This window comes from Aquila chrysaetos, chromosome 3 (genome assembly GCF_900496995.4).
Source record: "Aquila chrysaetos chrysaetos chromosome 3, bAquChr1.4, whole genome shotgun sequence".
Taxonomy (NCBI): Eukaryota; Metazoa; Chordata; class Aves; order Accipitriformes; family Accipitridae; genus Aquila; species Aquila chrysaetos.
In genome coordinates, this window is record NC_044006.1 from 57554052 (window position 1) to 57569282 (window position 15231).

The 15231-nt window shown below is 41.4% G+C and overlaps 1 protein-coding gene across 1 annotated transcript in view; it reads left to right on the forward strand.

Annotated features, from left to right (window-relative positions):
* The window catches only part of MALRD1 (MAM and LDL receptor class A domain containing 1), a 296114-nt gene that overhangs the window by 272172 nt on the left and 8711 nt on the right, over nt 1-15231 (forward strand). Inside the window, exons 37-38 of the mRNA XM_041122748.1 lie at nt 11409-11491; nt 11584-11674. Of these exons, the coding sequence (XP_040978682.1) occupies nt 11409-11491; nt 11584-11674 (174 nt within the window). The remainder of the gene's footprint in view (nt 1-11408; nt 11492-11583; nt 11675-15231) is intronic.

Here is a 15231-nt window from a genome sequence, read left to right on the forward strand (position 1 = left end):
AGCAACATGATATGAGGAATGCAGGAATGATAAAAGCCTTCCTCTTCTGTTTGGATACTTTCTAATAATTTCCTCATAAATTTATTCATAGACAGTTTATACCCATTTGTGTATGTGCCAATATCCTCCATTAACCTAAAATTCTCTCAATACCTCTGTTGTTTATCCTCCAAACTGTTTCTAGAGAAAAATCGTGTGCCTTTCAGCTTTTCTTTCAGTAGACTAAACAAGCTGAACTCTTCTGGAATCCTCTTGTGAGACAGACTTTCTATTTTTCTGCTTACCTTAGTAGTCCTCCTCTGCCTTGTTCCATCTTCCTGATCAGGAATGATCAGATCACAGTGTTTCAGAGAACATCTGACTCCCTACCAGTGGGTTAATGTGCCCTTATCTACATACTACAGCTTCTTGACATCCAAGGTTACCATCCGCTTCATCTGTCTTTTCCAAGAGAGGTTTCTCCCTGTCCTACATCTGTGAGCTTAACCACAGCATGAATAAAGTTGTCCTAATTCCAGCTACAGTCAGCAGGCAACAGGTTACATTCATCATAAGTATGGTATCTTCTGAGGCCATTCATACAACATTCACTATTGGAATTTTGTATACTTCGATTCAGCAATGAAGACTAATCAAAGAGTATGATTTTTTTTTTTTCTTTGAGTACGTTGTTAGTAATAGCTAGAGTAGAAATGGATAACTACATTGCTGAAGTAGAGGTTACTTTTCTCCCACAATGGAATGAAGAGTTGCTGTTTTCATCATACTCATAAGCATCTAGTGAAGCTTATTTTGCATAACTGATTGCAAAGGCTAGTGAGCAGAGAAACTTCTTCTACACTGATATAGCAAAGGGATGTAAAGTCTCTGTTTTCTGCAAAGAACTAAGTTGTGGGTTGTTCCCCCCCGCACCCCGTATGCTCTGTCACCACTCCTGGAGTAACCTGCTCTTCAATAGGTATGGCACAGCTCCTGAATAATGTCAGCACTCATGTGTAATGACCCCAGTGTAATGTATTGTAAATGTAGCAAATGTATTATAAACATAGCAATGGCAAATCTGGGTTCACACAGAAGATACCGGCTTGGTGCATTGTGGCAGATTCATAAATAAGTACCATCTCTAGAGGATACTATAAAGTGTACAGTGATACTCACAGGACAATATAACTACAATCATCCACATATTACTGCCTTAATTTACATACTACTAATACCATGCACACTAAATAGTTAGATGACTAACTGTTGGTCATTCTGAATGCACATATGACATAACAGGTTAGGTATTCTGTATGACAAGTGTTTCAGATAAAAATAAGAAAAGCAGATGTGCCTCACAGCAGAGAAAAGGTGTACTTTGGCCAAGTGGTATTGGTGAGAATGACAGAAACAACTCTTGCAGGTAGGAACGTTTAGTTCTGTGCTTCCCATTTGTTAATTGTTTTCTGTCAGTAACTGAGTGAGCTATGTTACAGACACTTGCAGACAAAAATAGAAATCAGTGCTGGTTTTACATTTATCACACGCTGACTGTACCTCACTCCCATCTACTTATGAAATTTCTGTGGGCAGAAGCAGCTTTGGTCACTGTTGTTTGTCTAGCAGCTAATTTTTCTGTTTTGTCTCCATTATTTGTCAAGCACTTCCTTTTACACATCTGTGTAGATTTAAAAAAATAAGTAAAAATAAAAATTCTGTAGGCATTTCCAGGATCACAAAAGATGATTAACATTTCAGGACATTTTCTTGATGTTCAATCTGCCTTTTAATGCAAATCTTTTTAACATAAACAAGACTGGCACTTAAATTATTAAATCTGCAGAAGTGCAGAGGAGATGCCAAATGGATATTTAGTACTTAATGCTCTCAATGCTGCTAGATTAACATCACATATGATTTAATTGTTTTTTTAACCTTTTATCAGGTTCAGCATAAAACATGAGAGCTCTTGAGAAAAGTGAAGCCAATACAGTATATTGACAAAAGCTAACAGCTTTCAAAAATGAAAATGCAGAACATTGCTTTATACTGAACAACCTTAGTCATTATGAAACATTAGTAATTACTGCTATTGGGGAAAAAAAAGAAAAAAAAGGAAAGAAAAAAACCCAAACCCAACAGATTTCAGCATTCAGTTTTCCACGTGCATCAAAGCCCTCGTTGAAAATACAGATTGTTGGAACTTTTTCTTTCCAAGCTAATGAGAAGCTGTGTTTATGCTTGTTCTTGGAGGTCATGGACTTGATTCCCTCCTGCAAAGCTCTTCTCCTGTCATTTGCCCCTACCCAAGAGCCGTATGCAATAGCGATGCATTAGAGTGATAGAGTTTCTCTATCTCAGACTGGAGAAAATAATTGCACAAGTAAGGAATCAGATGCCAGGAGGAAAATGAGCAATCAAGTACACATCTGTACCTGCAGCTGCCGAGATCTGGCACGATCTGCAGCGGAGCGCTCCAGCGCAGTGTGTGGGGGGGGGTCCCAAACTGGGGGAACCTCAGGAGGAGCCAGGAGAGCCGCTGGGAGCCCGCAGCTAGCTAGCCACCAGGAGCACCGCGAACAGGACGGGCAAACAGGCCCTGGTGTGGCCTGGCGTGGCAGTTTGCGCAGCAGTTCATGCAGAAGGGCTGGCGGGAAGGGCGCTGAAGCCCTGCCAGCTCAACCAGGGAGCGATGGTATCCACCCGGCAGAAAGCCATGGTGGCCTCTCTAAGCAGCTGCCCAGACAGAGCTCGGGTGGGAACATGCTGCCACCCAGGTGCCAGGCTGCAGGCTGTGCCCTACTCTTATGCCAGTACCGGATGGCAGCAGTGAGCGCACCTGTGGGAGATGTGTCCAGGTAGAGGAACTCCTCCACTAAGTGACAGAGCTCCGGGAGGAGGTGAGTAGGTTGAGGAATATCAGGGAGTGCAAGAGAGAGAGAGACTACTGAAATGGCACCCTACCTCCCCTGTGACAGGCCCAACAGGCAGACAGGATGCATGATACGGAGGATTCCCTATCCTCTCTCCTCCTGGCTGAACACAGTGATTTAAGGAATAGGGGGGGAATGGCGACAAGTCCCTGTCCGGTGCAGCAGGCACATCTCCTCTGTGACTACCCCACTTTTGCAGGTACCCTTGCATAATAGGTACGAGGCTCTGCAAGTGGAACCGAACAATAACAAGGATGATGGTTCATCTAGCATGGAGGTGTCACCAAGGTTGTGTCAGCCTACACCCTGCATCAAAACTGCTCCCATAAAGAAAAAAAGACGGGTTATTGTCATAAGAGACTCCCTTCTGCAGGGAACAGAATGTTCCATATGCAGGCCAGACCCACTTCTTAGGGAAGTCTGCTGCCTCCCTGGGGCCCAGGTTAAAGACATGAAGAGAAAGCTTCCTACCCTGGTACAACCCTCAGATTATTATCCATTGTTGATTTTTCAGGTAGGCAGCGATGAAGTTGCAACAAGAAGTCCAAGGGCAATGAAGAGAGACTTCAGGGCCTTGAGACAACTCCTTAAGGGATCAGGAGCACAAGTAGTGTTCTCGTCTATCCTTCCAGTTGCAGGGAATGATGAGGGAAGAAACAGGAAGAGCCAGCAGATCAATACCTGGCTCCGAGCCTGGTGTCATGGGCAGAATTTGGGAGGTTTTGATCATGGGTCAGTTTATACAACACCAGGCCTGCTGGCAACAGATGGGGTACACCTGTCTCAAAGGGGGAAAAGGGTCTTTGCACAGGAGTTAGCAGGGCTCATTGAAAGAGCTTTAAACTAGATCTGAAGGAGGAAAGGGATAAAACCAGGCTCACTAGAGATAAGCCTGGGAGCGGCACACCGGTGTTTGAGGGACAGTGTGCTAGCAAGGTCCTTCAATCTGCCGTCTCAGTGGAGGTAGGGGATGGTGATCTATGTGGCAGCAAAGACACAAGCGTTATTGATGTGTTAGAAACCATGGAAGCGCTTGAGAATTGTCATGTAGGAATTAGGGCTTCTCCCCCCAGAAAGGTGGTGGGATCAATAGCCCAACTGAAGTGCCTCTACACCAATGCATTCAGCATGGGCAACAAACAGGAGGAGCTGGAAGCCATTGTACAGCAGGAAAACTATGACATAGTTGCCATCACAGAAACATAGTGGGATGACTCGCACAACTGGAGTGCTGCAATGGATGGCTATAAACACTTCAGAAGGGATAGGCAAGGAAGGAGAGGCGGTGGGGTGGCCCTGTATGTTAGGGAGTTTTTTGATTGTGTAGAGCTTAATGATGGTGATGATAGGTTGAGCATTTATGGGTAAGAATCAGGGGGAAGGCCAACAAGGCAGATATCATGGTGGGAGTCTATTATAGACCACTTAACCAAGATGAAGAGGCAGACAGAATATTCTATAAGCTGGGAGAAGTCTCACAATCACTAGCCCTTGTTCTTGAGGGGGACTTCAACTTACCAGCTGTCTGCTGGAAATACAATACAGCAGAGAGGAAACAGTCTAGGAGGTTCCTGGAGCGTGTGGAAGATAACTTCCTGACACAGCTGGTGAGTGAGCCAACTAGGGAAGGTGCCCCACTGGACCTCTTGTTTGTGAACAGAGAAGGACTTGTGGGTGATGTGATGGTTGGAGGCCGTCTTGGGCATAGCAATCATGAAATGATAGAGTTTTTGATTCTTGGAGAAGTAAGGAAGGGGGTCAGCAGAACTGCTACTTTTGACTTCCAGAGGGCAGACTTTGGCCTGTTTAGAAGCCTAGTTGACAGAGTCCCTTGGGAGGCAGTCCTGAAGGGCAAAGGAGTCTAGGAAGGCTGGACAGTCTTCAAGAAGGAAATCTTAAAGACACAGGAGCAGGCCATCCCCATGTGCTGAAAGACAAGACAAAGGGGAAGAAGACCAGCCTAGCTGAACAGAGAGCTTTGGCTGGAATTCGGGAAAAAAAGGAGAGTTTATGACCTTTGGAAGAAGGGGCAGGCAACTCAGGAGGACATTAGAAAAGCCAAAGCCCAACTAGAACTTAATCTGGCTACTGCCATAAAAGACAATAAAAAATGTTTCTACAAATACATTAGCAGCAAAAGGAGGGCTAAGGAGAATCTTCATCCTTTATGGGATGTGGGGGGAAACACAGTGACAAAGGACGAGGAAAAGGCTGACGTACTTAATGCCTTCTTTGCCTCAGTCTTTAATAGTAAGACCAGTTGTTCTCAGGGTATCCAGCCCCCTGAGCTGGAAGACAGGGACAGGGAGCAGAATGAAACCCCCAAAATCCAGGAGGAAATAGTTAGCTACCTGCTACACCACTTAGACACACACAAGTCTATGGGACTGGATAGGATCCACCAAGGGTACTGAGGGAGCTGGCAGAAATGCTCACCAAGCCACTTTCAATCACTTATCAGCAGTCCTGGCTAATCAGGGAGGTCCCAGTTGACTGGAAGTTAGCAAGTGTGACGCCCATCTACACGAAGGGCCAGAAGAAGGATACAGGGAACTGCACATCTGTTGGTCTGACCTTGGTGCTGGGGAAGGTTATGGAGCAGATCATCCTGAGTGCCATCACATGGCACGTATAGGACAACCAGGTGATCAGGCCCAGTCAGCCTGGGTTTATGAAAGGCAGGTCCTGCTTGACTAACCTGATCTCCTTCTATGAGAAGGTGACCTGCTTAGTGGATGAGGGGAAGGCTGTGGATGTTGTCTACCTAGACATCAGTAAAGCCTTTGATACCATTTCCCACAGCATTCCTCTGGAGAAACTGGCTGCTCATGGCTTGGATGGGTGTACTCTTCACTGGATAAAAAACTGGCTGGATGGCCAAGCCCAAAGAGTGGCGGTGAATGGAGTTAAATCTAATTAGCAGCCGGTCACAAGTGGTGTTCCCCAGGGTTCTGTACTGGGGCCAGTTCTGTTTAAAAACTTTATCAATGATCTGGACGAGGGGATTGAGTGCGCCCTCAGTAAGTTTGCAGATGACACCAAGTTAGGAGGGAGTGTTGATCTGCTTGAGGGTAGGAAGGCTCTACAGAGGGATCTGGACAGGCTGGATCGATGGGCTGAGGCCAATTGTATGGGATTCAACAAGGCTAAGGGTTGGGTCCTGCACCTGGGTCACAGCAACACTATGCAATGCTACAGGCTTGGGGAAGAGTAGCTGGAAAGCTGCCCGGCAGAAAAAGACCTGGGGGTGCAGATTGACAGCCAGCTGAATATAAGCCAACAGTGTGCCCAGGTGGCCAAGAAGGCCAATGGCATCCTGGCTTGTATCAGCAATACTGTGGCCAGCAGGACTAGGGAAGTGATTGTCCCCCTGTACTCAGCACTGGTGAGGCTGTGCCTCGAATACTGTGTTCAGTTTTGGGCCCCTCACCACAAGAAAGACATTGAGGTGCTGGAGCATGTCCAAAGAAGAGCAACGAAGCTGGTGAAGGGTCTAGAGCACAAGTCCCTTGAGGAGCAGCTGAGGGAACTGAGGTTGTTTAGCCTGGACAAAAGGAGGCTGAGGGGAGGCCTTATTGGTCTCTACAACTACCTGAAAGGAGGTTGCAGTGAGGTGGTGGTCGGTCTCTTCTCCCAAGTAACAGGTGATGGGACAAGAGGAAATGGCCTCAAGTTGTGCCAGGGGAGGTTTAGATTGGATATTAGGAAAAATTTCTTCACCGAAAGAGTTGTCAAGCATTGGAACAGGCTGCCCAGGGAAGTGGTTGAGTCACCATTGAGTCACTAGATGTATTTAAAAGATGTGTAGATGTGGCACTTAGGGACATGGTTTAGTGGTGGATTTGGCAGTGCTAGGTTAACGGTTGGACTGGATGATCTTAAAGCTCTTTTCCAACCTAAATGATCCTATTATTCTATGATTTATTTTGAGTTGTACATATGCTACCTTTAATACAGCACAAAGTTTGATATCCTGAAGTGCAGCAGTGTATCAGCCAGACATGTCCTTGTAAATTAAACCTGCCCTGAATGAACACCAAAAAAACCAGACACCTTGTCTGGTTTTTATTTTTCATTCTGAGTGAGATGAGCCACAACCACAGGCACAGGATGCAGCAACACAGGCAACGCTGAGTTCATTCCTCTGCATTACTGATATCTATATTAGGAAATAATGACTTAGAAATCCTAGAAGAAAATTTGGAGGGTTAACATTCTTCCTTCCAGGGTGACTTTCCCGTAAGAACTTGCTAATAGCAGAAGACATTTTGTCAGGCAGGATAGATTAGGATGTGCACTGGGATGGAAGTATTCAAGTACTATTTCATCTGTCTTTCTCTCTTGCTCCTCCTGTTTCAACTGTGAGGAGCTTCCTGTCTGAATGGATTGCAGTGGCTATCTCTGTATTTCAGATAAGCTTAAGACTCATGTAAAATGTGGTGCTGCTAATTACTCAAGACGTAATTAGCCCAAGGAAATGAGTCGCACATAAATAATGTGGAATTTCAGCTTCATGACTCAAGAGATAAATTCATAGCCTTTTCAGAGTTGTCTGTCTTTACCATAAAATGGCAGAAAAGGATTATTAAGGAAGCTCTTCAAAATTCCCATTACCCCACTAATGAAGATTTAACACATTGCCCAGAAGACATGGTTGATCTGCACTCTGTAAGGTCCTTCCACCACATCAGCATTTCCATATCCCCAGCTGCTCTCATCAGAGAGGAAGCTAATAGTGACGTTGAAGAAGCAACTTATCTGCCTCCCAACTGAGAGTAAAGTACTGTAAGCACAGTCCATGCACAGCAGTGGGTAGGTAGTTAAGAGTGTTCCCCTTCATTAACTGGACTTCAAGTAAGCCACCTCTTGCGTGTATGCCACAGGCTGCTCTGACCTACCTGGAGCCGTTAGGGTAATTAAAGTTCACTTCAGGACTGCATGCATCAAGGACTGCACAGTAGAAAGGTGAAGTTTGACTTCATTTCCTATAAAGCTGCAAAGGACCAAAATCTTGTAAGACATCTATAAAACAAGATTGGTTTGGATATTTAAGACAAGTTTCCCTCTATCCTGGGCACAGAAATGTTTGGCATCAGTAAAAGCCAGAGGCAGTGCTTGTATCAGCTGAGACCCAAAGATGTTAATGAACACTTTTCCCATGTTTTTCTTGCAGCCTCACTGAAAGTTGCAGGCTTCTCAGCTAGCTGTAACTCCTATTTTCTCTTGTTTTGTTTTGTTTTGTTTTGTTTTGTTTTGTTTTGTTTTGTTTTGTTTTGTTTTGTTTTTAATTGAGAAGATGGCATTTTGTAAGTAATGAACAACCAAACCTTAGGAAGAGTTGAATTAATCTCCAGATTATAACCCAGATTTTTCTGATAGTCTTATATTTTACCTCAGTGACAGGGTTGACTGCTGAGTTCCCCTGGCAAAGATAAAAATGAACAAATAAATTGTGTGAAGATACAAGTGGGAGTTCTTAACCAACTGATATACTCTTCAAGTTTTTTGTTGTTTAGCACTCCTTTGCCATCCAGGTCTTTAAGGATTAGCTATGTTGTCTTTACTATACTCATCTTTTTTGCCTTGCCTCCTGCCTCATTGCCAAGTTTCAGAGATACTATATTTGCTCCACCTTAATCCATTTTTTACACAATTTTTTTTTTTTTTTTTTGTAAGCAATGGCAGTATTATAAGGTGACACTTTTAGTAACAGCCTAGATAGACACAGCGGAAAATCATTCCACTGGCCAAAATTACACATGTTGATAGTCTGACATCAGATTCTTAAGTGGTGTGTGTCATGTAACATTAAACTATACTGTTGGGCTTCAGAGATTTGGAGGGGAATAAATGGCCAACCTAAGGTGGTTAGTAGTTGATTATAAAACCCACATATATGTATAAGAAGATAAACTAGTTATCTATATGACTAAAAGGTGCTTAACTTTTTTATCCATAATTCAAACACAGCATGAATATGTGAAATATTTCATCAGTAAATGGAAACAAAGCATATGAAGATATATTTAGTTATTACTGGGTAGTAGGAATTTCCCATACTCTTACCAGTACACACACCTGCTTTATGAGAACTACCTCCTTGCAGCTCTGAGGTGAGCCATGCCCCAGTGGCTCCAGAGCAGCAGATGGCACCTCTCTTGCCATGTCTGAGTAGTGCTTGTGCACAGCTGCAAATCTGTTTTCTCATCCTTTCTTTTACAGTCAAGTAAGTTCTGCAGTGACAAGAAAGAGAGCAATTTTGGTTAAAAGCATATCTAGCTCAACAGAAAATCTGGCAAATGGGGAGAAAGGAAATTATACAATCGAGAGCAATCAGAAAATGATTTTGATGGGTGATTACTATCAGACTGCAATGTTTCTACATGGAACCACAGGGCTTGGTGTGAGCCCAACTGCAATTTGACATTTGTATAAAATCATCAGTCTGCATAAAAGACCAGCTTATGAATGACATGATTTTGTAGCATGCTGAAGAAGAAGGAGGACTGAAGAGACCAGGTATTTTCAGTCACTGAATACAATGGGTCTCCAGCTCAGCCAGAGCTGTCAGCTGAAATTGTGCCACTTTTTCTTTAAAATGAGCATGTCAGAATATGCTACTGGCTCCAGTCTCTAAAGCTAGGATTCATTAGTATATCAATCACTAACTTTGAACAAGGTAACCCTTTAACCAGAGAAAACTCAGGTCTGTGGGGTTAAATGAGTTAAATAAATCTCTCTGTGCTCACTGTGTTTAAGTAGAGCTGGTACTTTCCTCCCAGCATGTTCTCTGCCCACTATTTTTCAATGGTCCACTGAGTTGCAACAAATCCTACATCAGCCTCTGTTGGTCTTTAGTGGTCACTTTCCTCCTGTCATGTCTGAGACTGGGATATAGATCTGCTTTCCGACATGCACTGGTCCTTTCAGGATTCTCCTAAATTTCACTGAGGCTGCAGACAGATGCTTGCTGCTCCTATAATCCTACCCTTCCTCTCCCTGCATCCACCACACTGTCATTTTCTGGGAAAATGAAATACGTCTATCCCTCCAGAGTGCCTCAGTTAATTCAGTGTACAACTGCTAGGATAAGGCACACAACCAATACCATGTGCTAAACCATGACAAACAACACAAAATTCTCTCACACTTGTTCAAATAAAATAGCCTTAATATAAATATTTAACTGTTTATATGTGCGATTTCTTATTATACATTTAAGGGCAGGAGAAGAAACCACAATTACAAAATAAAAATTACTTATAAAAATTGGTGACTATGAAAAAAATGTTGGTGTTACAGTGAGAAAGGAACTCGATATACAATACCCCCCATATTAATAGTTTGTGAAACTGTAAAGAGAGAAATCATGAGAAGTGAAACTAATTTCCTATTCATTTGACATTAGTAGGACTGAAACTGGATTACCACCATCACTTATTTCTGAAGCTGCTTTTTTAAAAAAAAGTTGAAAATTTATGAAGCTCATAAACCACCAGACAGGCAGATAATTGAAAAGTTGGTAGAAGTCATTGCAGTGTGACACTCAGCGTGGGGTTCAGCTCATCAAGTGGGGTGCCTGAAATTTAGATGTCAATATGTAGCTATCCTTCTAACAACCCTTTACGCTAGTCATCATTTAGGGTTTGTAAATGTAGGTGCCTACAGCCATTTTGAGACTCCCTGGGGTACCCAGAAGGGTTAGGTGGGGTGCACCAAACTGCACCTGTCTCAGCAGAGGCAGCCAACCCTCACCTGGGTCTCCAAGGTCCCTTCATTCTGATGGAGAAGGCCACAATAAAAAAAAGTAGCCAAAAAGCTAAATCTAGACAAATTAAAGTCAGAAATGATACACACTTTTTTGGTGACTGATTAATTGTTAAGCAACAAGTGTAAAGTAAAACATCAAAGCTTGTGTCAGATTGTTTGTATTTTGGTTACTTTAAATTAAGACTGGATTTGAAGCAAAAAGCAAATTTAAAATAATTTGACATGGCTGAAGTTGTTAGCTCTATGCTTAGGTTGTGAAGAGGCATTTGTTGAAGGGGTATCATTTTTACAAGAAAATAGAAAACCAAAAGAGAGACAGATTAGGTGGGGAGGGAAAAACATCTTAACTCTAATTGTGTATCTTTCTCTACATTAGTGTCCCAGATCCTCAGCTCAGAAATTTATTTAACTCTCACATGGGGGATAACAGGGAAATTAGTCAAATTTCTTTTGCTGTGGGAGAACAATACAATGGCAACATGTACAAGGCAGCCAATTCTAATCTTTGAACTTTGTTTTATTTCATTTTTCTCTCTCTTAGGTTTGTTTTGTGTATTTCTCACTTAGATTTCATTTTATTAGCTTTGATGCTGCTCTTTGTGATTCCTGGGTGAGATTTAGTCACTGGCAAAACTGCTCAAAAGGATTTGCATTTCTTGTGTGCTTGTCACTGTTTATGATCCTTGCTTCTCCCTTTTTCAAAAACTGTTGTTTTCTTCACAGATGTGGAAAAGAATGGAAAGGGAACCGTTGCCACATAAGTGCTAAGCCTCTTCAGCCTCCAACTTCAAGTCTCCTTCAAAATGGTGGGTCTGTAAAAAGAAAAAAATGTATTTCAATTCATTCTTTGAGTGTTTCCTGTTACTTATTTCTGTCTTTGATTGCTCTGATTTTGCAGATATTTGGATTGGGTTGGGTATCGGTTTCTTGCTGATTAAAATTACAGCTGCTGCCTTGTATTTCCTTTCGAAGAAGAAAGTGCCAGAAACGTAAGTGAAACTTTTATTTTGTGTAAAGCAGACACAAATGTGGCACAAAGCAATGGCTAACTGCCCAGTCTCATTGGTTTCAACTTTTAAATCTCCCCACAGTCTGTTTGCCTTCATATGCAAGACTAAGCATAAAACCTAGCTTTGCAACAAAAGCTGACCTTAGTGGACCCCAGTCTGGAAACAATGAGTTATGGCTTGACTGCTTAGACTGTTTTGATTGCAACATTGTATGATTATTCTTAAATTATAAAATTCATCAACCACCTTAATAGCAGCAGCCCTGGTTTTTGTACATGATTGTTAAATGTGAGAAATAAGAGGTATTTATGGTTTCTCGAAACCTCTGATTTTTAGTTTCTTAAAGGTAGATTCACAGCTCTTCCTGAAGCTACTGAGTACCACATATACCTGGTGGGACATTTTTGCCCTAAATATTTCAATATTTACACACATCTGTGAACTTTCCCTGTGATAACTGGATGGAATAAAAATGGCTTTTTTCTATTTTAAAATAGTAGGGTTTTTCATAAAAAGCTTTAATAGATTAGAAAAAATGCGAGCTGTGAGACTGCAGAATTATGTGACTTTTTTTAGAAATCATAGTGTTTGCCCCCTCTCCTTCAGTTACTACAGACATACTCAAAATCTGACTTTCTCTTTTAATGTTGTATTAGTCTTCTTAATCAGTAGTTCTTTAGATGTGTCTCACCAATGTCACCTTATCTGTTCCTTCCACCCATTTCCCCTAACTCTTCATCTCACACCCATCATCCAATACTGCCATCTTGCACTAGGATCACCCCAGTACAGACCTCTTGGCTTGTGGTTCAGGGACCTGTCTTACTCATGGTGAATGAGTGCTCTAGCTGGTGATTATTTATTTTTTCAAAATCTATATTATTCCATCCAGTACTATGCTTGTGCAAAGAGCAACTAAATTGTCTTCTGACATCCTACTGCATAAAGTGCATCCTCAGTAAAGGAAAAAAATCAGCAAAATTGGTGGTGGTTTATTTCAAAATTTTTTTCAAGTGCTTTGAATAACAGTAGTAGTAGTACTAGAGATATGTCTTCATCCAGTTATTTGAGTTCAGAGTTTTTTTAAGATATGCCTTAGACTGACAGTTCATTATTTCACAGATGTATTTCCTTGCCCTTCCTGTCAACCCTCTCATAATCTCTGCTTTCTCTTTCCTCCCTAATTTAAGAGTCTTAAAATTTTTTTCCTGTTTCTTATTTTCCTCTAACACTTGTATTTCTTCTCTGCCCATCTCTTGACTTATTCTGCTAGATCCTTCTCTGTCATCACGTACCTACCACTGTCCCTTCCTCCCTTTCAGCAATTCCTGTTGTGCATTGCCTTGTCCATTTTCATGTTGTTAGATTTCCCTCACCCCTCATTTTCTTCTCCAGAATTCATCTTCAAAGCTGTCTCTTTTCCTTTAAACTTGTGCTCTGCTATAGACCTTTCTCTCTTTGGGGATGTTGTTATCTCCCAAACTATCTACTCAACTATGCAGACTCCTGTCCTGACATTATTGCTGCTGACATGTCTCCTAACACTTCATACACCTGACAGGTAGAGTTGTCTATGGACACAGAAGCAAAATATTAAAGCAGGAACATTTAGTGGTTGTGCTACTGTTAATTGAGTGCATAGTTTCACCTACTTTCTTTATGTCTGCTTCCTCTTCTGTAAAGTGGGAATAATCCACTTAATAAGCTTAATAATAAGAATTTCCTTATCTTACTTCACAGGGGCTTTAAGACTTAATTCATTCACATTTATACAACCCACTAAGGTACACGTGGAAAGGCACCTGAGAAGCACAAGATTAGTTGTGTTGTAACAGCTACGTGATTTTTTTTTTTTTAATAATTTCAATTAATATTTTTGCAAAAAAAGTGTGATTTTTTTCTCAAAACATATTTGATGGTTTTTTAATCAACAAATGATTATTTTTAATTATGCTACTTCTCCTGTGCTCTAAACACTCCCTTTTACCTTTTTCTTTCATAAATGCCTGCTTAAGGGTTACTGCACTGCCATCCACGTCTCTTATACCCATGTATCTCTATTCAAGGAATATTTTTTCCTTTTTTGTAATTATATATGCTAAAAAAAATATGAAGATATGAAGAGAATCAGAGCTGTGAATAGAGGGTTAGAAAGTTTACACAGCAAAGCTCAATCTGGTCTTGATTGTTTTCACTGGAGCTGCCAAAAGGTAAGTTATGATGATGAAAATTTTTGTGGTTCCAAGTTTTGTCTATTAGGAACTGACTAAGATTGTCAAATCATTTTGCCCACGATACAGAATAAAAAAACTTATTTTCACTGTTTTTAATCATAGTTGACTTAACATGTAAGTTAAAATGCATTTTATAGGCATCTTATCAAGAAATAATCTAGCTAATAAATGGCAATTTGGTTGAGATTGTGAAATTGTGAAAACAATGAAATCTGAAACTTTGAATTTGAGAACATAAGTTCATCCAGGCAGTTTGTCTCTCCCTCTTCAACTACCTAGTGCCTAGCATGATTTTGTATACAAAAATCATTGCTGGAAACATAGTAGTAAATTGAGGCAAGTTGCTCCTTGACTGCTTAATCAGTAGTCAGAAGTGACTAGTCAAAATGCAGCCAATGTTACCATACTGAAGTTTGGATCTTTAAGATAAGGCTTTAGAATAAGAAATGACTTGTGTTTGCATAAGTCTGTAAAATGTACAATGTGACAGCACCACACAGAGGCATGAGATTTTACTCCTGATTTTTTTTTAAGAGGATTTGATGAACTAGAGGAATTTAACTGTGCACATGAATGATACTTTCCTACCATTCATTTTCACTTCAAAGGCTTGTGTCCGCTTTCAGCCTTTGTGGGTCAGGTTGTTTTCTTAAAGTCACTAGGCATTAGAGGCACTCTAGGAGTGCCTGCTTGGCCATCCTTTCACAAGGAAGCTTTCACACACTTGAGCCCCTATTTACTACCTTTTGATAAATCCTTTCCCTAGCTATTTTTTAATAATTTTTATTAGTGTCTCCTTTTTCCTTACTGGTATAGAACCACACATATATTCATTGGCAGATGGTCCTCCAGAGACACATTAACAGTTGTAGGTGTTATCTTCCAGGACATTTTAAAATGGAGCGCAGGTCCATCTATGCCTCAATGGAAGTAGCACAGAAATGTGCACAAGAGCTGGAGGAGAAGTTTCAGAGTCCAATAAAACTAATTTTTTCACCAGAAAACCAGGTAGCAGCCAGCAGGATTAGGCTGGTGACCCCTTAGACAATTGCTGGCTAAGAAGTTGTCACTAACAGTGGTGAGAATCTGAGAGTTAAATTTGTCCCTCTTTTTCTTCACTGGAAAAACCAACAGTGCCTTAACCCCTCCTTTCAACCCGGAAAGAATTCCCTGCTTCCCCTTTGCTGTCTCCTTCTTCTTCCTTTGCAAGAGTTTCATCTGTGATCTGCAGGCTTTAAACTCTTCAGTGCCTGAGTGGGAGTTACTGGAAGTCATCATATAAGTTTATTTCCTAATGGACAA